Source organism: Leucoraja erinacea, chromosome 29 (assembly GCF_028641065.1).
Source record: "Leucoraja erinacea ecotype New England chromosome 29, Leri_hhj_1, whole genome shotgun sequence".
Taxonomy (NCBI): Eukaryota; Metazoa; Chordata; class Chondrichthyes; order Rajiformes; family Rajidae; genus Leucoraja; species Leucoraja erinaceus.
Window position 1 is genome coordinate 11,791,005 of NC_073405.1, and position 19,594 is coordinate 11,810,598.

Consider the following 19,594-nt stretch of genomic DNA (forward strand, 5'->3'; position numbering starts at 1 on the left):
CCTGTGGGGGCTGTGCGGGGCGGAGACGGTGCTCCGGTGGCGACCTGAATCCGGGGGTCGGCCGTGGGCCAGTGGACGACATCGTCGGGAGCTCGCGGGTCTCAGGCTGGTGCCTGTTTTACGGAGCTCCCGTGGCAACAGCTGCGTCCGCTGGACTGGAGAGCGGCAGCTTCGACCACCCCCGGGCCGCGGAGCTTGAACCGTGGGACTGACTTACCATCGCCCGGTGGGGTATCGCCTCAGCGCAGAGGGAGAAGAGGAGGGAAGAGACAGTAACCCTAAGACTTTTGCCTCGATCACAGTGAGGAGGTGCTTGGTGAACTCACTGTGGTGGATGTTAATTTGTGTTTATTGTGTGTTGTTTATTATTACATGTGTGGCTGCAGGCAACGACATTTCGTTCAGACCGAAAGGTCTGAGTGACAAATAAAGGATTCAATTCAATTCATTCAATCATCCTATTCACAGGATAACCACCAAGATCAGGTACACAGACCTTGGTATCATGCACAGTGGTGGGGCTGTAGTGGCTAGAGTAACCCTTGTCACCAGGAACCCACTGGTGACAATCCTTACACCAGGCACCCACCAGGATCTGTTTAAGAAGGAACTGCAGATGCTGGAAAATCGAAGGTACACAAAAGTGCTGGAGAAACTCAGCGGGTGCAGCAGCATCTATGGAGGAAATAGGCAACGTTGTCTATTTCCTTCACTCCATAGATGCTGCTGCACCCGCTGAGTTTCTCCAGCATTTTTGTGTATCCACCAGGATCTGATGTACACACTAAGCACAGACAAAGGGTGGTATTGCCTTGACAACAGGAACCCTTCACTAAATATCCACTGGAATCCCATTAAGACACCCACCACCACCAGGCATTCTCCTGCCACCAGGTACATGGCAAGACCAAGCAACTTCTTAGTCTTTACACCTATCACAGGGTAGTTAGTAGGAACAGGCACGTATACCCAGGCACTATTCTCAGCCATGGGACTGCACCCACTTCTTCAAAAGCATTCACTGGAATGATACACCCTGAAGCGTCAGCCACTACTAGATTTTCGCCAGGACCAGACACACACACACACCCCTACGGAATCATGGAATGATATTGTATTGGCAACAAGAGCCCTACACTGAGTCCATCACCAGGTAACTGACAGGACCAAGACAAATCCCTTAACATCACCCACACCAGTCAACCGGCTTATCTTCAACTTTATTCGCGCAGGACAACCAGCAGGATCCATGGCACCGAGCACAGACGTGGTCTGGACCCATCACCGAGGACTCCTAGTGTCCGAAATACCATCCCGGGGCAAACACTCGCCGGAAACAGTCACCGTTGACCCTCCCGGTCCCACACCCACCCAGTTGCTGTCACCGCCACCATCCCAGTCCCACATTCGTGTACCTACCGCCGCCGGCCGGGCCACGCTCCCCCGTCAGCCGCGACTCCCGCACAACATGGCGGCCACCGCTTCCGGCCGTCCGACCGTTACCTTTGTGACGTCACCAGGATTCAAACCGCCGCCGGAAGTGCTGCGTTGCCACGGCGACGACGTTTGCATTTGCCTCCGGGCGATGCTTCGGACCGGGACCGTTGAACGATGGGCGATGCTTAGGACCGATCGGAGCGCTCTCCGCCCCCCTTCCTCATTCCGCGATTCGCGCCGGAGTCTCGTTCGAGAGCTTTGCCCTGTAGGATCTTTGGCTTTGGCGGCGAAAAGCGGAAGGGATGCCCAGGGTCACGTGGAGGGGAGAGGGGCACTTCCGGCGAACATGGCGGAGGAGACGGCGCTCCCGCTCATGTTCCTGCTCCTCTTCCTGCTCACCAGGCGCCGGGCCGACCTGGAGCACACCAGCCTGGGCCAGAGGAACGACGCGCGGCGCAGGCTGCGGATCAGGCAGTATTTCCAGCAGCGGCAACGCAAGATGATTCTGGTAGGGGTGGGAGGGGGGTGGAGCGACGCGGCGGTGGGGTTGCCCGGGTTACGGTGGGAGAGAGGCGATGCCCGGGTTACCGGTGGGGGAGGGGGTTGGAATTGATATTCCTGATTACGGGACGATGGGGGTATTTCGGGAGGGGGGGAGGGGTAATGATCGATTTACGTGGAGGGGGAGTTGATGTGTAGGAAGTAACTGTAGATGCTGATTTACACCTCAGGGTGCAATGGTATTCAACATTATTTATTATTTAAAAACCTTGTGGTTAAGTGAATTCACTGTGTACTGATTTTACAATGATATAAATGTTGATTAGTGGTGGTATTCCTATTCAATTATGTAACTTGGATATTTTTCTTTCTCTGTAAAATATTGTCAGGACAAGTGGAGAGACCTTTGTTGCAGTTGGCTACACACCCTGTGACCTGAAGTAATTAATTCAAATATTGGGTGCCTGAAATGAAAAATGGTCAACATTCCCCTCTTGAATGCAATCATTTCCAAGATATTCCTTTGCATGCTGTGGTACTTCAAGGCAGGAACTAGCTGTAATGGCAAGTCCCTTTGCAATCTAACTTTTTTTTCATTTATTTTTTTTAATTAAATCCTATGGTAGTTCAGGATGTTTTAGTCCATTTGTGATGATTTCTTTGTTTTCAGATGGTGATGGCACACGGAAATAGTAGCACTAACTGTCGCAAACGAATCTGGTGTAAGCCAAGAAGTTCAGACTGGTGGGAACGTGTGGTTTTGGATGAGTTTCAGCCAAACGATTGGCTTGAAAATTTCAGGATGTCTAAAGAAACATTTTTTCATGTCTGTAACAAACTGAAGCCCATGGTTTCTCGCCGAAACACCCACCTACGTCCAGCGCTACCCCTTGAGAAGAGAGTGGCAGTGGCGTTTTGGCGACTTGCTACTAATGTGGAATACAGAACAATTAGCCATTTGTTTGGGATTGGCCGTTCAACTGTGTGTAAATGTGTAAGGGAGGTGTGCCATGCCATAGTGACCCTTTTAAAACCTCTGTATCTGAGTCTGCCTTCTGATGATGGATTTGAAATGACGGCTCAGAGATTTGTAAGGAAGTGGAATTTCCCCCAGTGTGTTGGTGTGATCGACAGTTGCCACATACCCATCAGTGCCCCACCACAATATCACAGAGATTTCTTAAATGGAAAAGGGTGGCATTCTGTTGTGTTACAAGGAGTGGTTGATGATACTGGGAAATTCTGGGATGTCTGCACTGGATCTTCTGGTAGTTCTCTTGATGCAAAAATTCTGAGGAACTCTGATCTGTGGACAACGGCTACTGAAAGAAGGTTGTTCCCTGACTGTTCAAAAAACATTATAGGAACTCCAGTGAACTACCTCCTAATAGGCAGCTCTTCGTATCCACTGCAGGAATGGCTCCTGAAGCCCTATTCAGAAATGGAAGCACTAACGCCGCATCAGCTTGTGTTCAATTACACTTTGAGCCAGGCTCACGCCATAATAGACGACACGTTCGGACGGCTCAAAGCACGTTGGCAGTGTCTTCTCAAGAGGAATGACTGCAGCCTAGAACTGATCCCGACCATGATCACTGCCTGTTGCATTCTTCACAATGTCTGTGAGAAACATAACGATGGATTTAACAGTGAATGGCTGGGTGTTCTGGGCCAGGAGGAATTTCCTCAGCCAAACCAAATGGTGTCAGATAGAACTGTTGACAGCCAAGCAGAAGAGATCCGTGAGGCATTGTCTGTTTATTTTATGGGTCTGCATGAAAGATAGTTCTCTTAGTTGTAAAATTTTTAGAAATTGTAAATAATATGATTTTTCACTAGCTATGTGAATACGAATGTCTTGATATTGTGGTACGATATGTCATTATAATAAAACTGTATGCCTCATGGTTATTAAATGAAAATGAAATACACTAAACAATTATTTGGTTAAATACAGCTGCTGCTAGCTCAGTAGTAGATTTATTTATTTAGTTCCAAGCATGAGAAAGAAATTGAGAAGGGAAAGTGAGTGTTTTGATTGATGTCTAGATCTCATCATGCAGTGGTGCAAGACATGACTTGTATTTTCTATTTTCTATAATCATTATTAGTAATTTTCTGATATGATACTTGAGCATATATTTTCATTGTAGAATAAAGAAAATAGCTTGAATAGTATTGAATATCTCACTAGTGAATTCAATAATACAGCATGGAAACAAGCCTTTTAGCGCAATGACACATCATGTATCATTTTTTTTAAAGTAAATGAGATATTTAACTGGGTTTTTAAATAACGAATAAGGTAGACCTTTAAATGTGGGTCAAGAGGTTATGGGGAGAAGGCAGGAAAATGGGGTTAAGAGGGGAAGATAGATCAGCCATGATTGAATTTTGGAGTAGACTTGATGGGCCGATTGGCCTAATTCTGCTTCTATCGCTTTTATGAACTACATAAACTGCAAATGACCCGCTGAGTTACTTCAGCACTTTGTGTCTATCTTTGGTATAAATCAACATCTGCAGTTCTTTGTTCCTACATCTTTAACCAAATTTTTTTTAAACAATGAACAAGTCATCTGAAGAAGGGTCTCGACCAGAAAAGTCACCCAAGAGTCAAGAGTCAAGAGTCAATTTAATTGTCATTTGGACCCCTAGAGGTCCAAACGAAATGCCGTTTCTGCAGCCATACATTACACACAAATAGACCCAGACACAACATAAATGCATAAACATCCATCACATAGCTGTGATGGAAGGCCTTCCCACCACTGCACTCTCCCCCCCCCCCCCCCCCCCCGATGTCAGAGTCCTCGATGTCAGAACCCATTCCTTCGCTGCCTGTCCCGCTGAGTTACTCCAACATTTTTTGCCGATCTGCAGTTCCTTCCCACACGAGTCGTCTTTAACCTTTTTTTTAAGTGAATCGGGTACATCTTTAACTATGCGTTTTTAAACATGGAACGAGATACATCACTAACCATGGATATGTAAACACATTTTAAACTGAACATTGACTGGAATGTAATTTAATGGATGTGTGAACATGGTTTAAACTGAGATGCAACATTATGAATTTGTAAAGTAAGTTTAAACATTGAGAAACAACTTCATGGATTTGTAAACAAGTTTTAAACATTGACAGGGTAACAAATTTAAATGGGTTTTAAGATTTGTGGACAACTTTAAACACTGAAGGAGTTGATTCGGTCACTTTCTCCCACGGCCCTCCCTCCCGAAGGCCCACAGCACGTGACTGAGCTCTGATTGGCTGCTGACCGCGGTGGGGGCGTGGCGTGGGTGACGTGCCCCCGGACGGGGTGGAAGATGGCGGACGACAAGGTGGTGGAGGCGGTCGGCAAGGTGCTGGTGGACGCGTCGAGGCCGCTGAAGGAGCGGTTCCGGGCGCTCTTCACCCTCCGCAACCTGGGCGGCGCGTTGGCCATCGAGTGGATCTCGAAGGGTTTCTCGGACGAGTCGGCGCTGCTGAAGCACGAGCTGGCCTACTGCCTGGGTCAGATGCAGGACGAGCGCGCCATCCCCGTGCTCCGGCGGTTGCTGCACGACCGCGGCCAAGAGCCCATGGTCCGGCACGAAGCAGGTGGGGACCCGGGTCACGGCACCATGGGCTGCTGGGGACACAAGAGACTGTGGCTAAAAGGAATCCCGAGCAAAGCACAAAGTGCTAAAGACTCGCTGGGTCAGGCAGGATCTGTGGAGGGAGTGTGTAGGAAGGAGCTGGTTTAAACCGAAGATAGGCACAAAAAGCTATAGTCATTCAGGGAGACCTGACAGGCACAAAAGGTTGGAGTAATTCAGCGGGAGTGAAGCATCTCTGGAGAAAAGGACTAGACGTTTCAGGTTGAAACCCTTCTTCAGATTGAGAGTCGGGGAGAGGGAAACTAGATGTGTGAAATGGTACAGGGAATAAATCAATGAAAGGTATACAACATGACAATAAAGCCAGCAATGATGATCAAGGAATAGTGGAGCCCTCAGTAGGTATTGTTGGCTGTGGGAAAGGTGACAATGAGTAATATAAACTGAATCTCAGCAGGACAACAGCGAAACTAGTATGCTGACTTGGATGGGGGAGGAATGAAGAGAGAAGCAAGGGTTACTTGAAGTTGGAGAAATCAACATTCATACCGCAGGGTTATAAGAGAAGATAGACCCAAAAAGCTGCAGTAACTCAGCACATCAGACAGCATCTCTGGAGAAAAGGAAAAGGAATTTTGTGTCGAGACACTTCTTCTGAAACGTGACCTATTTTCTCCAGAGATGCTGTCTGACCTGCTGAGTTCTAGTTTCGCTGTTGTCCTGCTGAGTTCCAACTTTTTGTGGCTATCTTCAGTTTAAACCAGCTTCTGCAGTTCCTTCATACACATTGCTGGGTTATAGGGTGATTTCACGAAAGGTCACTGGAGCGTAGATCCGCAGCCACGTGACCGAAAATCTCAACTGGAGTACATGTTATACATCGGTACATGTTAGTGAATGGGAAAACACGCACTTTCCCACCCGTTAAAAACATGGAAAACGGCCGATATTTGGGCTGAAATTTTCTGTGCTAGTCGGAGTGACCGTGAAGCACAGCGACCTAAATTTTCAGGCAAAAAAAAAGATAGCAAGTAAGGTAATTACAAGAGGGAACTGAAGGTGGCAAAACAGCGGAAGTGCTTAGCAGACATTTGCCATGGAGATTTAAAGATCCAAAATATCGGGAATTATCGCGTTTGCTCGCTGAATTTCATCAAAAGTAAGGCATTATTAACTTGCTTTTGATGAAATTCTGCGAGCAAACGCGATAATTCCCGATATTTTGGATCTTTAAATCTCCGCGGCAAGTGTCTCCACCTTCAGTTCCCTCTTGTAATTACCTTACTTTCTGGTTTTTTTTGCCTGAAAATTTAGGTCGCTGTGCTTCACGGTCACCCCGACTGGCACAGAAAATTTCAGCTCAAATATCGTCCGTTTTCCATGTTTTTAACGGGTGGGAAAGTGCGTGTTTTCCCATTCATTAACATGTACTGATGTATAACATGTACTCCAGTTGAGATTTTCGGTCACGTGGGTGCGGATCTACGCTCCGGTGACCTTTCGTGAAATCACCCTATAAACTGTCCAAGCTAAATATGTAGATGGAGGAATTTGGATTAGAGGATAGAGTCTTTGCAGGAAACAGGTTGGGTTGAAGTGTCTAGATAGTTGTGGGAGAGTCAATATTTTTAAAATAGATGTCAGTCGATATTCTATCTTCTGTGATGGAAACGGTGAGATCAAGAAAGTGGGGGGGAGATGATGGAGATGGACCACGATGAGTTGTACTACCGCACATTCAAATTATTTATTTTCCTGAATTCTGATTTTTGTTTTTGTCACAATATTATTTCAGGCGAGGCGTTGGGAGCTATTGGGAAACCAGAGGTCCTTGAAATGTTGAGAAACTACTCAAGTGATCCAGTCATAGAAGTAAGATTATCTTAACTTAATTTTACAGATCCACATTTTAATATTCAGTGAATTAGGTATGCCTGCTTGCATTACTTTAAAAGGTTTGAACGACAATACTCTTTTAAGGAGGAAATTGATTTGTTGATAAATTTGTTATTCATATTTTCACTTTCACAAAAGCAGCAGATGTAGATTACTATGTTAAATTAGTTAAAATAAAATCCAATTGTACCGAAGCTTCATTAGTTAACTATATAGTTCCTTTTTGTATAGAATGTATAATCGTGTGATTATTTTCTCCCACTCAATGGGATTTTGGTGTAATTTCAGAACTCTAACTTGCCATTGCGTTATGCTTGCAGCCTTTCAGTTACCTTTCCTAGATCCAACTGGTTATAAAAATGGCAGGCAACACAAATGGCTTTCTTCCCACCCTAACCCTCAAAGTGAACTATGTAGGAAAGAACTGCAGATGCTGGTTGAAATCAAAGGTAGATACAAAATGTTGGAATAACAGCGGGACAGGCAGCATCTCTGGAGAGAAGGAATGGGTGATGTTTCTGGTCGAGCCCCTTCTTCAGACTGATGTCAGGAGAGTAGGCGGGACAGAGATAGAATGTAGTCGGAGACAGTAAGACTGGTGGGAGAACTGGGAAGGGGGAGGGATGGAGAGAGAGGGAAACCAAGGGCTATTTGAAGTTGGAGAAGTTAATGTTCATACTGTTGGGGGGGGTATAAGCTACCCAAGCAAAATATGAGGTGCTGCTTCCTCCAATTTGCCCTCCAATGGTTTGGCATCCAAAGGATGCCCAGGACAGAAAGGTCAGATTGGGAGGGGGAGTTAAAGTGCTGAGCAACCGGGAGATCAGGTAGGTTAAGGCGGACTAAGAGGAGGTGTTCAGCGAAACGATCGCCGAGCCTGTGCTTCGTCTCACCGATGTATGGGCGTTGACACCCCGAACAGCGGATACAGCAGAAGAGGTTGGAGTAGGTGCAAGTGAACCTGTGCCTCACCTGAAGAGACTGTTGGGGTCCTTGGATGGAGTCGAAGGGGGAGGTAAAGGGACATCTCCTGCAGTTGCAGGGGAAAATACCTGGGGAGGGGGTGGTTTGGGTGGGAAGGGACGAGTTGACCAGGGAGCTGTGGAGGGAAAGGTCTCTGGGGAAAGCAGAAAGGGGTGGAGATGGGAAGATGTGCCTGTAGTGGGGTCCCGTTGAAGGTGGCAAAAGTGTTGGAGGAATATATGCTGGGTGCTGGGACCCCAGCTATTTACAATATATATTAATGATCTGGATGAGGGAATTGAAGGCAATATCTCCAAGTTTGCGGATGACACTAAGCTGGGGGGGCAGTGTTAGCTGTGAGGAGGATGCTAGGAGACTGCAAGGTGACTTGGATAGGCTGGGTGAGTGGGCAAATGTTTGGCAGATGCAGTATAATGTGGATAAATGTGAGGTTATCCATTTTGGTGGCAAAAACAGGAAAGCAGACTATTATCTAAATGGTGGCCGACTAGGAAAAGGGGAGATGCAGCAAGACCTGGGTGTCATGGTACACCAGTCATTGAAAGTAGGCATGCAGGTGCAGCAGGCAGTGAAGAAAGCAAATGGTATGTTAGCTTTCATAGCAAAAGGATTTGAGTATAGGAGCAGGGAGGTTCTACTGCAGTTGTACAGGGTCTTGGTGAGACCACACCTGGATTATTGCGTACAGTTTTGGTCTTCAAATCTGAGGAAGGACATTATTGCCATAGAGGGAGTGCAGAGAAGGTTCACCAGACTGATTCCTGGGATGCCAGGACTGTCTTATGAAGAAAGACTGGATAGACTTGGTTTATACTCTCTAGAATTTAGGAGATTGAGAGGGGATCTTATAGAAACGTACAAAATTCTTAAGGGGTTGGACAGGCTAGATGCAGGAAGATTGTTCCCGATGTTGGGGAAGTCCAGGAAAAGGGGACACAGCTTAAGGATAAGGGAGAAATCCTTTAAAACCGAGATGAGAAGAACTTTTTTCACACAGAGAGTGGTGAATCTCTGGAACTCTCTGCCACAGAGGGTAGTCGAGGCCAGTTCATTGGCTATATTTAAGAAGGAGTTAGATGTGGCCCTTGTGGCTAAGGGGATCAGAGGGTATGGAGAGAAGGCAGGTACGGGATACTGAGTTGGATGATCAGCCATTATCATATTGAATGGCGGTGCAGACTCGAAGGGCCGAATGGCCTACTCCTGCACCTAATTTCTATGTTTCTATGCTGTATGCGGTCCTTGTTGCGAATGGGGGGGGGGAAGGTAAGGGCCTCATCTATAATGGAAGAGGGATTTACCAAAGAATGCGGACATCTCCGATGATCTAGTATGGAGAACCTCATCCTGGGCGCGGATGCGGCGTAGACAGAGGAATTGGGAGGATGGTATAGAGTCTTTACAGGAAGCTGAGTGGGAAGAAGTATAGTTTGGATAGTTATGGGAATCAGTGGGTTTGTAGTAGATGTCGGCCAATAGATCCAGAAACGGTAGGGAGATGTTGGAGATGGTCCAAATGAATTTGAGTGCAGGATGGAAATTAGTCGTGAAGTTGGTACCTACCCTCAAAGAAAAGTTTTGTTTTCCAGCTTGTGACTGCCGATAAATTGATCTATAGACATTAAGACTGGTTTCATTAATTCCTGTTAATTTGGTCAAATCTGGTGCTGGTTTCTGGCTTTGATTTGTCATGTTGCCAGGAATTAATGAAACCAGCCTTAATGTCTAGAGATCACCTATTAGTGGAGGTGAGGATTCTTCAATTCCCTGCAAATCCATGTGCCTATCAAAAGGCCCCTTAAGTGCCACTATCATATCTGCCTCCACCACCACCCCAAGCAGCTGGTTCCAGACACCCACCAGCATCTGTGTGCATCTGTTGCACATCTCCTTTAAACTTTTCCACTCTCATCTTAAAGCTATGTCCTCTAGTCTGACATTTCCATTTGAAAACCATGTATCATTTTCCTTCCACTTCACAATTATGCGCCACTTTGTGTTGGGCTATCACATAAAATCCCAATAAAATACATTTACATTTGTGGTTGCAACGTGACAAAATGTGGAAAAGTTCAAGGGGTATGAATACTTTTGCAAGCCACTGTATGTTTATCAGGTTTCCCCTCAGCTTTTAGTGTTCTAGATTGGGCTGACTCACTGGTCTGGATTACTTAGTTCACTGGTTTACCTCCTTTTTGAACATGAACTCCACTTCACTTTTATAAGAAATATATCACCTCAGAAACATCTGCATTATGATGGATTGTGGTTGTCCCAGGTCTGCTGACAACCTCAGACGAGGGTAGCTGGCATGCTGAATATTTAGTGGGGGGGGTGGGTTGTGACCTTTCAGACTAAATTGCCTCTTACTGAAGCCTCATCTTCCCCATGTTTCCGGTTCCGGCGCTGTGCACACGGCAGCCAGCCAACAGTTGATAGCTATCAAACTTTACTACTCCTCCCCCTTCTGTCGTGGGGTAGACTGAGACTGACTGACACCCTCCCCAATCTTTGCACATCCCCCAAGCCTTTCCACTCGTCACTTTACTTTCATGTTTCATGTGTTTTGTGTTTTTATGACAGTTGGCAGATCAATTTCCCTCCTGGGATAAATAAAGTTGTATGGTATTGTAGATAATCTCTGGTATCTGCCAGACTGGGCCCTATTTCCCAGGTTGTCAATTCCTAATGCAGTATAAATCAGTCATTTTGCTGCATTCTCACCTTGTCTGTGGCATTCTATTGATGTTGGTCTAACATTTATCACAGTTTGCGACTGGTTTAAAAAAAAACGGAGCTGAGTAGAAATTATTAGACAAAACGTGCCCTTCTGCCACTCTGTTGCACACTGCCACTCCTTCACAGCCTGTCCTGTGACCTCCAATGAAATTTTCTACCTAATAGCAATGTATTTGGTTTTTAAATGGCCTTTAAAAATGTCAACCAGATTTGTTTGATTTATTAGTACAGAGCTGAGTTAAAAGCCATCTGCTTTTTCTTTCTGCCTGGGGACTTGGGTTTCTCTGGTTTGGTTCCAGATGCAGGAAATAAGGATCCTGATCTGTGCTCAGTTCAGTGAGTTCAGCTTTATGATGTGTCAGAGACCATAGGACACTACAATTGACCTTAAATCAGTGAGAGAAAATATAGTTAAGCCTGCATTCTGATTTCTCAACCCTATCCAGAGACTGCAATGCAGCATTGATATGTCAAATTTGAATTATTTATGTTCAGTATTTCGTATTCAACATTCAGAACAATCTTCAAAAGGTGTAGCTGGTCAAAATGATGCAACAAGTTCTCCAGAACTTGGAAAAACATTACTAAGTGTTATTCACTTATCTTTTCATTGCAACAGTAGCAACATTTTTTTGATAGTATCATGGCTTTCTAAACAATAGCCGTAATACGAGTTATCAGGAAATTGTTCTTTCACAACTCAGTCATAAACTGCAGTAATCATTAAGTAGTTGGCTGAGCTGTGCCCAACTCCAAGCCTCAGTAATATGGGTTTCAAATATAAGAAGAGAAATTGAAGGCACATTTTGGATGATATGAATAGATTTCAGTTGAATTCTTGTCTGCTTTGGTTGAATTAATAATCCATGATAAACCTTCAATTTAGATTCTCAGATAGCACTGTGTGCAATGTGTAGGGGAGGGGGGTGGTGATGGAAAGAAAATGGGTTGCAAGAGTGTCTACAAATCATATTTCTGTTCAGTTGCTATTGCTCAATAAAAAGATGCTGAGTTTATCTGACGTGTCTGCAGCAGTTCCCGACTCACGAGAAGTTGTCTGTCCGTTTCCCTCTACATATGCTGCTTGACCCACTCAGTTCCTCCTGCACTGTATTTTGCTGATGATTTTTATATTGGTGAAAAAAATAAAAATGCCAGACTTCAGTTTAGAAGATGGTGTCAATCTCTTTTGTAGTTCTGTTACTATTGTTGAATGAAGTGACAGCCCATGAAGTATTATACTCCAAGGATCAACAAGGTGTTGAAAGCCATGGCAGGTGAAAGTAATGGAATCTGAATTGAAGCATGGAACTGTGGTTTTAATTTACTTTGGAATGTATGTAGTTGTCAAATGCTTTTAAAAAGATTAATTAGCGTATTGTATTCATTTTTTTAGGTGGCTGAAACGTGCCAGCTTGCAGTTAAACGGATTGAATGGCTACAGAACAACAAAGACCTCAGCGGAAGCCAATACTGTTCAATTGACCCTGCTCCCCCATCTCCAGAGAAAGACATTCAAAAATTGAGGGAAACTCTGCTGGATGAATCCTTGCCCTTGTTCGACAGATACAGAGCTATGTTTGCCCTTCGTAATATTGGAACTAAAGAAGCAGTCCTGACTTTAGGCGATGGTATGAAGTTCATTTGTTTCTGCCATGTCATTCATTCACCTTGGGTGTTAGGTTAGATTGTAACGTAACACCTAAATCATGTTAAGTTTTCACTCTGACTTGGTTTTTTGACCAACTAAGGTTGTTCTTTAGATTTATCATGGGGTGAAAATTAATGTTCTCTACTGACTACATCAGAATGTTGTGTGCTCTAGCTTTCATCTCTGAGATCAGAGGGCGTATAAACTAGATTAATATTCCAATAGAAAAATGCGGCATGGCTTTGATGTCTTAGAGTGAAACTATAAATTGGGCCTTTTTCTGATTTCTTCAGAACATTAAGATCTTATCACATCATCCAGGGAAGAAAGAAAATAATGACATTTCTCCCATTGTGGTTGGTATTTATTTGAACCAATCATCCAGTTAGTTGCTATTTTTAGTCATTAAAACAACTATGAAATATTTTTCAGTGACATGAGATCCTCTATGGGGGGAAGCCTGATAAATAGTGAAAGATGCTGTAGCTGAGATTGGTGGTATGCGTATTCAAGCTTTTGTGTCTTCTGTGATGGGAGAAGGAATAAAGGGAATAACTGGGTTAGAAAAGGTTTAGGAATGTATTGCAGATGCTGGTTTAAACCAGAGATAGACAAAGTGCTGGAGTAACTCAGTTGGACAGGCAGCATCTCTTTGGATCAAGACCCTTCTTCAAACGTCACCCATTCCTTATCTCCAGCGGTAGAAAAAGTCCTTGATTGCTAATTACTGAAAAATAGGCTCCTTTCAAATCATGTGTTGAAGGTGTTTTTGCAGCAGGGAAGCTAGTTCCTGTTCTCACTGACCAAAGTAGCAACTACTAAACGCGATGGGTTTTGGTTTAGAAAAATGTGCAGCTACAATTTTCGCATTTCGGAGTGCTATTTACTCTTGTTTAATCTTGCAGATAGATTACGCCAAGAAGCTTTGTTTACATTTGAGAAAGATGTAAAGCAACAAATTACCTTGTTATTTACAATGCTCAATAAATTTCCACACTTGGATGTATCAGGTCTTACACATGGGATCTTCCTAATTTAACTTGTGGCATCTAACTTCATGTGCATTTTCCTTGTCCAGGTTTACAATGCGGCAGTGCATTATTTCGACATGAAATCGGCTATGTCTTTGGTCAGATGCAGCATGAAGCCAGTATTCCTCCGCTTGTAACAGCGTTAAAAAAAATGGATGAGAGCTCCATGGTACGTCACGAGTGTGCAGAAGCTTTGGGTTCCATCGCCAAAGAGCCGTGTGTGGAAGTATTGAAACAATATCTGCACGATAAAGAACGCGTTGTGAAAGAGAGTTGTGAGGTGGCACTGGACATGTCTGAATACGAAAACAGTCCCGAGTTCCAGTACGCTGACAGTCTGATCAGATTACAGCCAAGCTGATGTGGAGAATTTAATATCGACTCAATGGGACTTCTATCACACAGCCGATAGACTCTTGAAAATCTTTGACACAATTCTCAGAACCTCTTCCAGTATTGGAGATATTTATTGTAAATTTCTTGATGTTTAATTGTAACTTGTAGAAATGACAATGAAACGCGTTGCTTTATTTATCTATTGTCGTACCTCTTTACATATAGAGGATACTTGGACCATCAAATCTTTGCTAGCTCTGAGTATTGCCATCAATCTTATTCCCCGGTAACCTAAGATAAATACAAAGTTCTGGAATAAATGAGCAGGTCAGGCAGCATCTCTGGAGGACCTGGGCAGTCGACGACCCACAACATTATTTCACCACTTACTCCACGGATGCTGCCTGACCAGCTGAGCTATTTCAGCACTTTGTGTTTGAATTAGTTAATGCATTAGATATGATAAAGATTGACACAGTGGTGCCTCGGTCATTACTTATGCCTCAATTCCAGTGATTGAGTTTCGATCCAGCATCTGCAGTTCCTTTTTTCCCCTGGAACCTATTCCATCTCACATGTTCATCAACTCCCCCTACTCCATTTGATTCTTCTGCCATCCTCCCAGACCAACGATAATTTCTAGTAATCGAGTTGCTACCAGCATATGTGTGAGGAAACTGACGCACCTGGGTGAAGCCTGAGAGGTCACAGAGAATGCAAATTTTCACACAGGCACCGGAGACGGATGAGGATGCTGATCTGATTTTCTTTATGTTCAGCAGCTAAATGACCCCTGAGAAGGATTGGACCTTAATCCAATGAACGTACAATTCTCAAAACTGGTAACTTCCTCCAAATAATGAAACCAAGTTGCTGGAATTGTGAGGCAGCAGCAATAAGTGATGCTCCACTGAGTCATTCTTTATATTGTGTCTAATTTATTAACTAATTCAAAATTTGATCATTTTATATGATATTTTATTAGCTGCTAATTTGGGGGAAAATACAAGCAAATGTAGTACTATGGGGGGGGAAAGGTTTCATTGATGATTGCAGATCTGTACTTTGGAACTCTGAAATCCTTGCACATAAGGTATTAGAAGCAATTTAGAATCTGTATCCCTTGTGCATTTTTAGGAAATATTAAATGTTTTTTGCAAATTCTGCAACTTAATTTTTTACTGCTCTAGTGTGTAACTGATAAAGTTTGGTAAAGTAAACTTGTAACCTAGGAACAAAAATTATAAACAAGATAGAACATAGCGTAGTATAGCACAGGAACAGGCTCACAGTTTGTGCCAAACGTGATCCCAAGTTATCTGATCACCTCTGCCTGTACGTGATCCATGTCCCTCCATTCCCTACACTACCACGTGCCTATCTAAAAGCCTTTTAAATGCTATTATTATATCTGTCTCCACCACCACTCTTGGCAATGCATTCCAGGTCCCCACTATGTGTAAAACAAAAACTTGCCCCACACATCTATCTATACCTATAAAACGCTGATCGTTTATTTGTTTGCTTGTGTGTGATTCACAGCTTCTCGAAAACCCGACGCACTAATGCTGAATTTTTTACATATTCTGGTAGAGATTTACCTCATGATGTCGAAAATTGCCTCATCTGAAAATTTAGTTCATTATTTCTTCAGTTATTTCTTCAAATTCTTCACCGGTCTACAACTAACTGAAGCTGAAGCTTATGGGCTGATGATGTCACAATGCCTGCTCCTCGCAGGGAGCTGCGCAGATCTTTTTACAGGTGCATCCTGCTGGCCATAGTTTTACACAAGCCTGCGAAAATTGCCTCGAAAATTTAGGTCATTACCCCCCCCCCCCCCCTGAAGCTGAAACTATGGGCTGATGATGTCACAACTCTGCTCCTCGCAGGGAGCTGCGCAGATTTTTTAAGGTGCATCCTGCTCCGCGGCCAACCCCCCCCCCCCCCCCCCCCCTCTCACTCCGACGGCCAACCCGTGAGATGCCCCCCCCGCCCCCCCAGCCCCCCCCCCCCCCCCCCCCCCCCCCCCCCCCAGGGCTCTGGATTGAGAACACTATTGATGATGTCGCAAAGAGCGACACGCAGTATGCTCTCGCCTCGGGCCACGTACTACAGCTCTCTCCCCCGCTTTTCGCAGCACCATTGCTCACCTCGCTCACCCTGGCTCCCCCCCCTTTTCTTCCCCCCCCCTCCTTTTCTCTCCCCCCCCCCCCCCTCCACTCTCTCCCCCCCCCTCTCTCCATCTCTCTCTCCCCCCCTCCCTTGGTACTCTCTCCCCCCCCGCCCCACTCTCTCCCCCCCCTCTCTCTCTCCCCATCCCCCTCTACTTTTTGATCTCTCACTTTAAGCCCCTCCCTAAATTTTCAGGCAAAAAAAAGATGAAAGGCATAGGGTGATTTCACGAAAGGTCACTGGAGCGTAGATCCGCACCCACGTGACCGAAAATCTCAACTGGAGTACATGCTATACATCAATGGGAAAACAAGTCCTAGGGTACTTTTAAAGCAGTGATTAACAGGTTCTTGATTAGTAAGGGTGTCAAATGTTACAGGAGAATGGGATTGAGGAGGAATGATAGATCATTGGGATTGGGGAGGAGTAGACTCGATGGGCCGAATTACCTAATTCTGCTTCTTTGATTTATGAAGGAACTGTAGATGCAGGTTTATAGCAAAGATAGACATAACATTCTGGAGTAACTCAACAGGCCAGCAGCAACAGAAGAAAGTGGTGATATTTTGGGTCGAGATTCCGGAGCAGCCTTCTGGAGTTGCCGCTACGAAGCCGTGGCCTCGTGGGTTGAAGGTAAAGCCTTGCGAGTGAACGACGACCCATGGGGCTGTGAGCTGCAGCTGGGCTCTGGGTCGGCGCCACGGAGGCATCCGGAGAAGAAACGGTGGCAATAGTGGAGAGGTTGATGTGGCAGTCGATGATGGGCCGACCGACGGACATGTGGAAGTGAGGACGCCGCTGTCTGGGGAAGGGAAGAAGGAGGACCCGGTGTGGAAGGACCACCGTGAGGAAGGGGGAAGAACGATGGACAATGAAGGACATGGCGTGAGGGGGAGGGGGGGAACTTTGCGAGCACCCTTTATGGGCGACTGCATACAAGTATACAAGCAATGGATTTCACTGTTATTTGTCACGTGACAAACTATTCAATTCACAACTTCAGATAATAAATTTGGAACAGTCGGGCTGAACGGCCTGCTATATGCTTTCATAACTGCTTCCTTAAATGTTATATCTGAAACGTTAAACTTTCTCACTGCAAGTGCTGCCTGACTCAATGAGTGTTTCTGGCATTTATTTTTTATTACAGAAGGTAATTGATGCAAGGGCTTCTTACTTGCATGCTCCACATAGCCTTCACATCCAGGCTCACGTGCACATATACGCACACAATGACTATCTCCTTGCCCTGTAACTAAGATTTGGTAATTTATAAAAGTGCACCTTGTACCATCCTAATGCTGTTTATCTGTTTATATTAATTTACCTTTTAATTGCGTCATATGTAATTTCTTAGCCTCGGCTTTGTATTTTGTAGCTTGAAGGTTATAACTGCAATTATTAGGCGTGTCTGTAAATCACGAGCTCTAAATACTGTGCTCATTTATGTCATAGCCATAGAGTGATACAGCATGGAAACAAGCCCTTCAGCCCAATTTGCCCACACCGGCCAACACGTTCCAGCTACACTAGTCTTATCTGCCCACGTTTGGCATATTTTCCTCCAAACGCGTACTATCCATGTACCTCTCTAACTTTCTTAAATGTTGGGATAGTCCCAGCCTCAACAGCTCGTTCCATACACCCTCCACCCCTTGCGTGAAAAAGGTACCCCTCAGATTCCTATTAGATCTTTTTCCCTTCATCTTAAACCTGTGTCCTCTGGTCCTCGATTCACTTACATTGGGCAAGAGGCTCTGCATCACCCTGATCTTTTCCTCTCATGATCTTGTACACCTCAATAAGATCACCCCTCATCCTCCTGCGCTCCATGGAATAGAGTCCCAGCCTACTCAACCACTCCCTATAGCTCAAACCCTCTAGTCCTGGCAACAACCTCGTAAATTTTCTCTTGCTTTCCAGCCTGACAACATATTTTCCTGATGCCCAGAACTGAAAATAATACTCTAAATGTGGCCTCGCCAACATCTTTTACAACTGCAAAGTGACCTCCCGACTTCTTTACTCAATATTATGACTCATGAAGAGCAATGTGCCAAAAGGCTTTTTGACCACCCTATCTACCTGCGACTCTTAAGGCAGTATACAAAGGTGAATATGAAATAAGCTGACATACACAATGTGCAAGACCTTATGTTAACTATCATTGCTTTCATTTGAAGTTGATGTTAAGTGTGCTTATTGCCATACATTCTTTTTTCTGTTACCTGTTATATTATTCCTTACTTTCAACAAATGTTTGAAATATGGCACAACATGGAGCTCTGCCTCACAGTGCCTTAGAGTTGGGCTTTGTGACCTTGGGTGTTGTCTGAGTGGAGTTTGCACATTCTCCCTGTGACCAAGTGGGTTACCTCTGGGTGCTCCAGTTTCCTCCCATATCGTAATGATGTGTGGGTTTGTAGGTTAGTTGGCCCTCTCACCATCTAGAGTGCAGTCCTGATCTCCCATCTACCTCGTTGGAGACTTTTAAATTATCTTTAATCAGACTTTGTCTTGAAACTAAATCACTAAACTAAACTAAATAAAATAAGTGTCTCCTGTCCTGTGACAAAAATATTTGGGCTCAGGAGCAGATACTTCACTACCTTGAGATGGAAGAAAATGAGGGATGAATATATAATGAGTGGTAGAGCATTATAGAACCAGCCCCTTTAAAGGTACTCCTATGAATCTACTCGATGCCAGGAAGAAATGCAGCTTCTAAAGGATTAAGAACAGGAGAGGATAAAGGATATTATTTAATAAGGCTTGTCAGCTGGATCCTAGGGTTAATCTGCACGATATGTATTTAACAATGCAACCTTGTTTGTAATACACACAGCATCTGCAAGGTACAGCTATAATAACGGGAGCACTACTTCATAAACAGATCCAGCTAAAAGTATGACTGGTATTCCTCGCACAACAGGATCCCCTATCCAGTACACGTTTGGAGATGAAGTTGTATACAAAGACTACAAACCACCATCAAGAGATGCTATTTATCTTCCTCAATACGTGGTCTATTTGCTTATGGCAGGCCTGATTGTTGTCTTGGTAGCATATGCCATTGTAGGACATCTAATCAAGGACCTGCTTCATGATTTTGCAGGTAAGGAACTCTTTAGTTAACCTCCAATTTAAAATTACATCACAAAAAAGTTACTATTTGGGTAGAACAGAAATCTTGGGAAGGCCACCAGGCAATCCTTGAACTGATGATTTCAATTTGGGGGACACA

The 19,594-nt window shown here is 44.5% G+C and overlaps 3 protein-coding genes across 5 annotated transcripts in view; 2 read left to right on the forward strand and 1 right to left on the reverse strand.

Moving 5' to 3' along the window:
• fzr1a (fizzy/cell division cycle 20 related 1a) overlaps positions 1-1,637 on the reverse strand; it is a 31,871-nt gene extending 30,234 nt beyond the window's left edge. Inside the window, exon 1 of one of the 2 annotated variants that reach the window (XM_055658617.1) lies at positions 1,504-1,637. In XM_055658617.1, the coding sequence (XP_055514592.1) occupies positions 1,504-1,572 (69 nt within the window). In that variant the 5' untranslated portion in view covers positions 1,573-1,637. Of the gene's footprint in view, positions 1-1,419 lie in introns of both variants that reach the window. The other variant, XM_055658618.1, reaches the window with a different exon arrangement.
• Positions 1,586-4,115, forward strand: LOC129711165 (uncharacterized). Its single transcript, XM_055658620.1, has 2 exons — positions 1,586-1,945; positions 2,609-4,115. The coding sequence occupies exons 1-2, from the start codon at positions 1,586-1,588 to the stop codon at positions 3,722-3,724; spliced, it is 1,476 nt and encodes a 491-aa protein (XP_055514595.1). The 3' UTR covers positions 3,725-4,115.
• A 1,098-nt stretch (positions 4,116-5,213) lies between these two features.
• On the forward strand, positions 5,214-15,344 carry dohh (deoxyhypusine hydroxylase/monooxygenase). 2 transcript variants are annotated; one of them, XR_008725788.1, is made up of 5 exons: positions 5,214-5,539; positions 7,334-7,410; positions 12,554-12,788; positions 13,887-14,502; positions 14,588-15,344. XR_008725788.1 is itself a non-coding variant. In XM_055658621.1 (4 exons), exons 1-4 carry the CDS (start codon positions 5,266-5,268, stop codon positions 14,198-14,200), a joined length of 900 nt encoding a protein of 299 aa, XP_055514596.1. In that variant the 5' UTR covers positions 5,214-5,265; the 3' UTR covers positions 14,201-15,344. The 2 variants fall into 2 exon arrangements, 1 of the variants encoding a protein (XP_055514596.1); XM_055658621.1 differs by having other exon boundaries at positions 13,887-15,344.
• The last annotated feature ends 4,250 nt before the right edge of the window (positions 15,345-19,594 follow it).

Bases quoted from the DNA above. Each gene is read 5' to 3' on its own strand.
- LOC129711165 (XM_055658620.1), top strand. From the start codon at position 1,586: ATGCTTCGGACCGGGACCGTTGAACGATGGGCGATGCTTAGGACCGAT. The intron at 1,946-2,608 runs GTAGGGGTGGGA...CTTTGTTTTCAG, and splicing joins GGCAACGCAAGATGATTCTG to ATGGTGATGGCACACGGAAA.
- dohh (XM_055658621.1), top strand. From the start codon at position 5,266: ATGGCGGACGACAAGGTGGTGGAGGCGGTCGGCAAGGTGCTGGTGGAC. The intron at 5,540-7,333 runs GTGGGGACCCGG...ATATTATTTCAG, and splicing joins CATGGTCCGGCACGAAGCAG to GCGAGGCGTTGGGAGCTATT. The intron at 12,789-13,886 runs GTATGAAGTTCA...TTCCTTGTCCAG, and splicing joins AGTCCTGACTTTAGGCGATG to GTTTACAATGCGGCAGTGCA.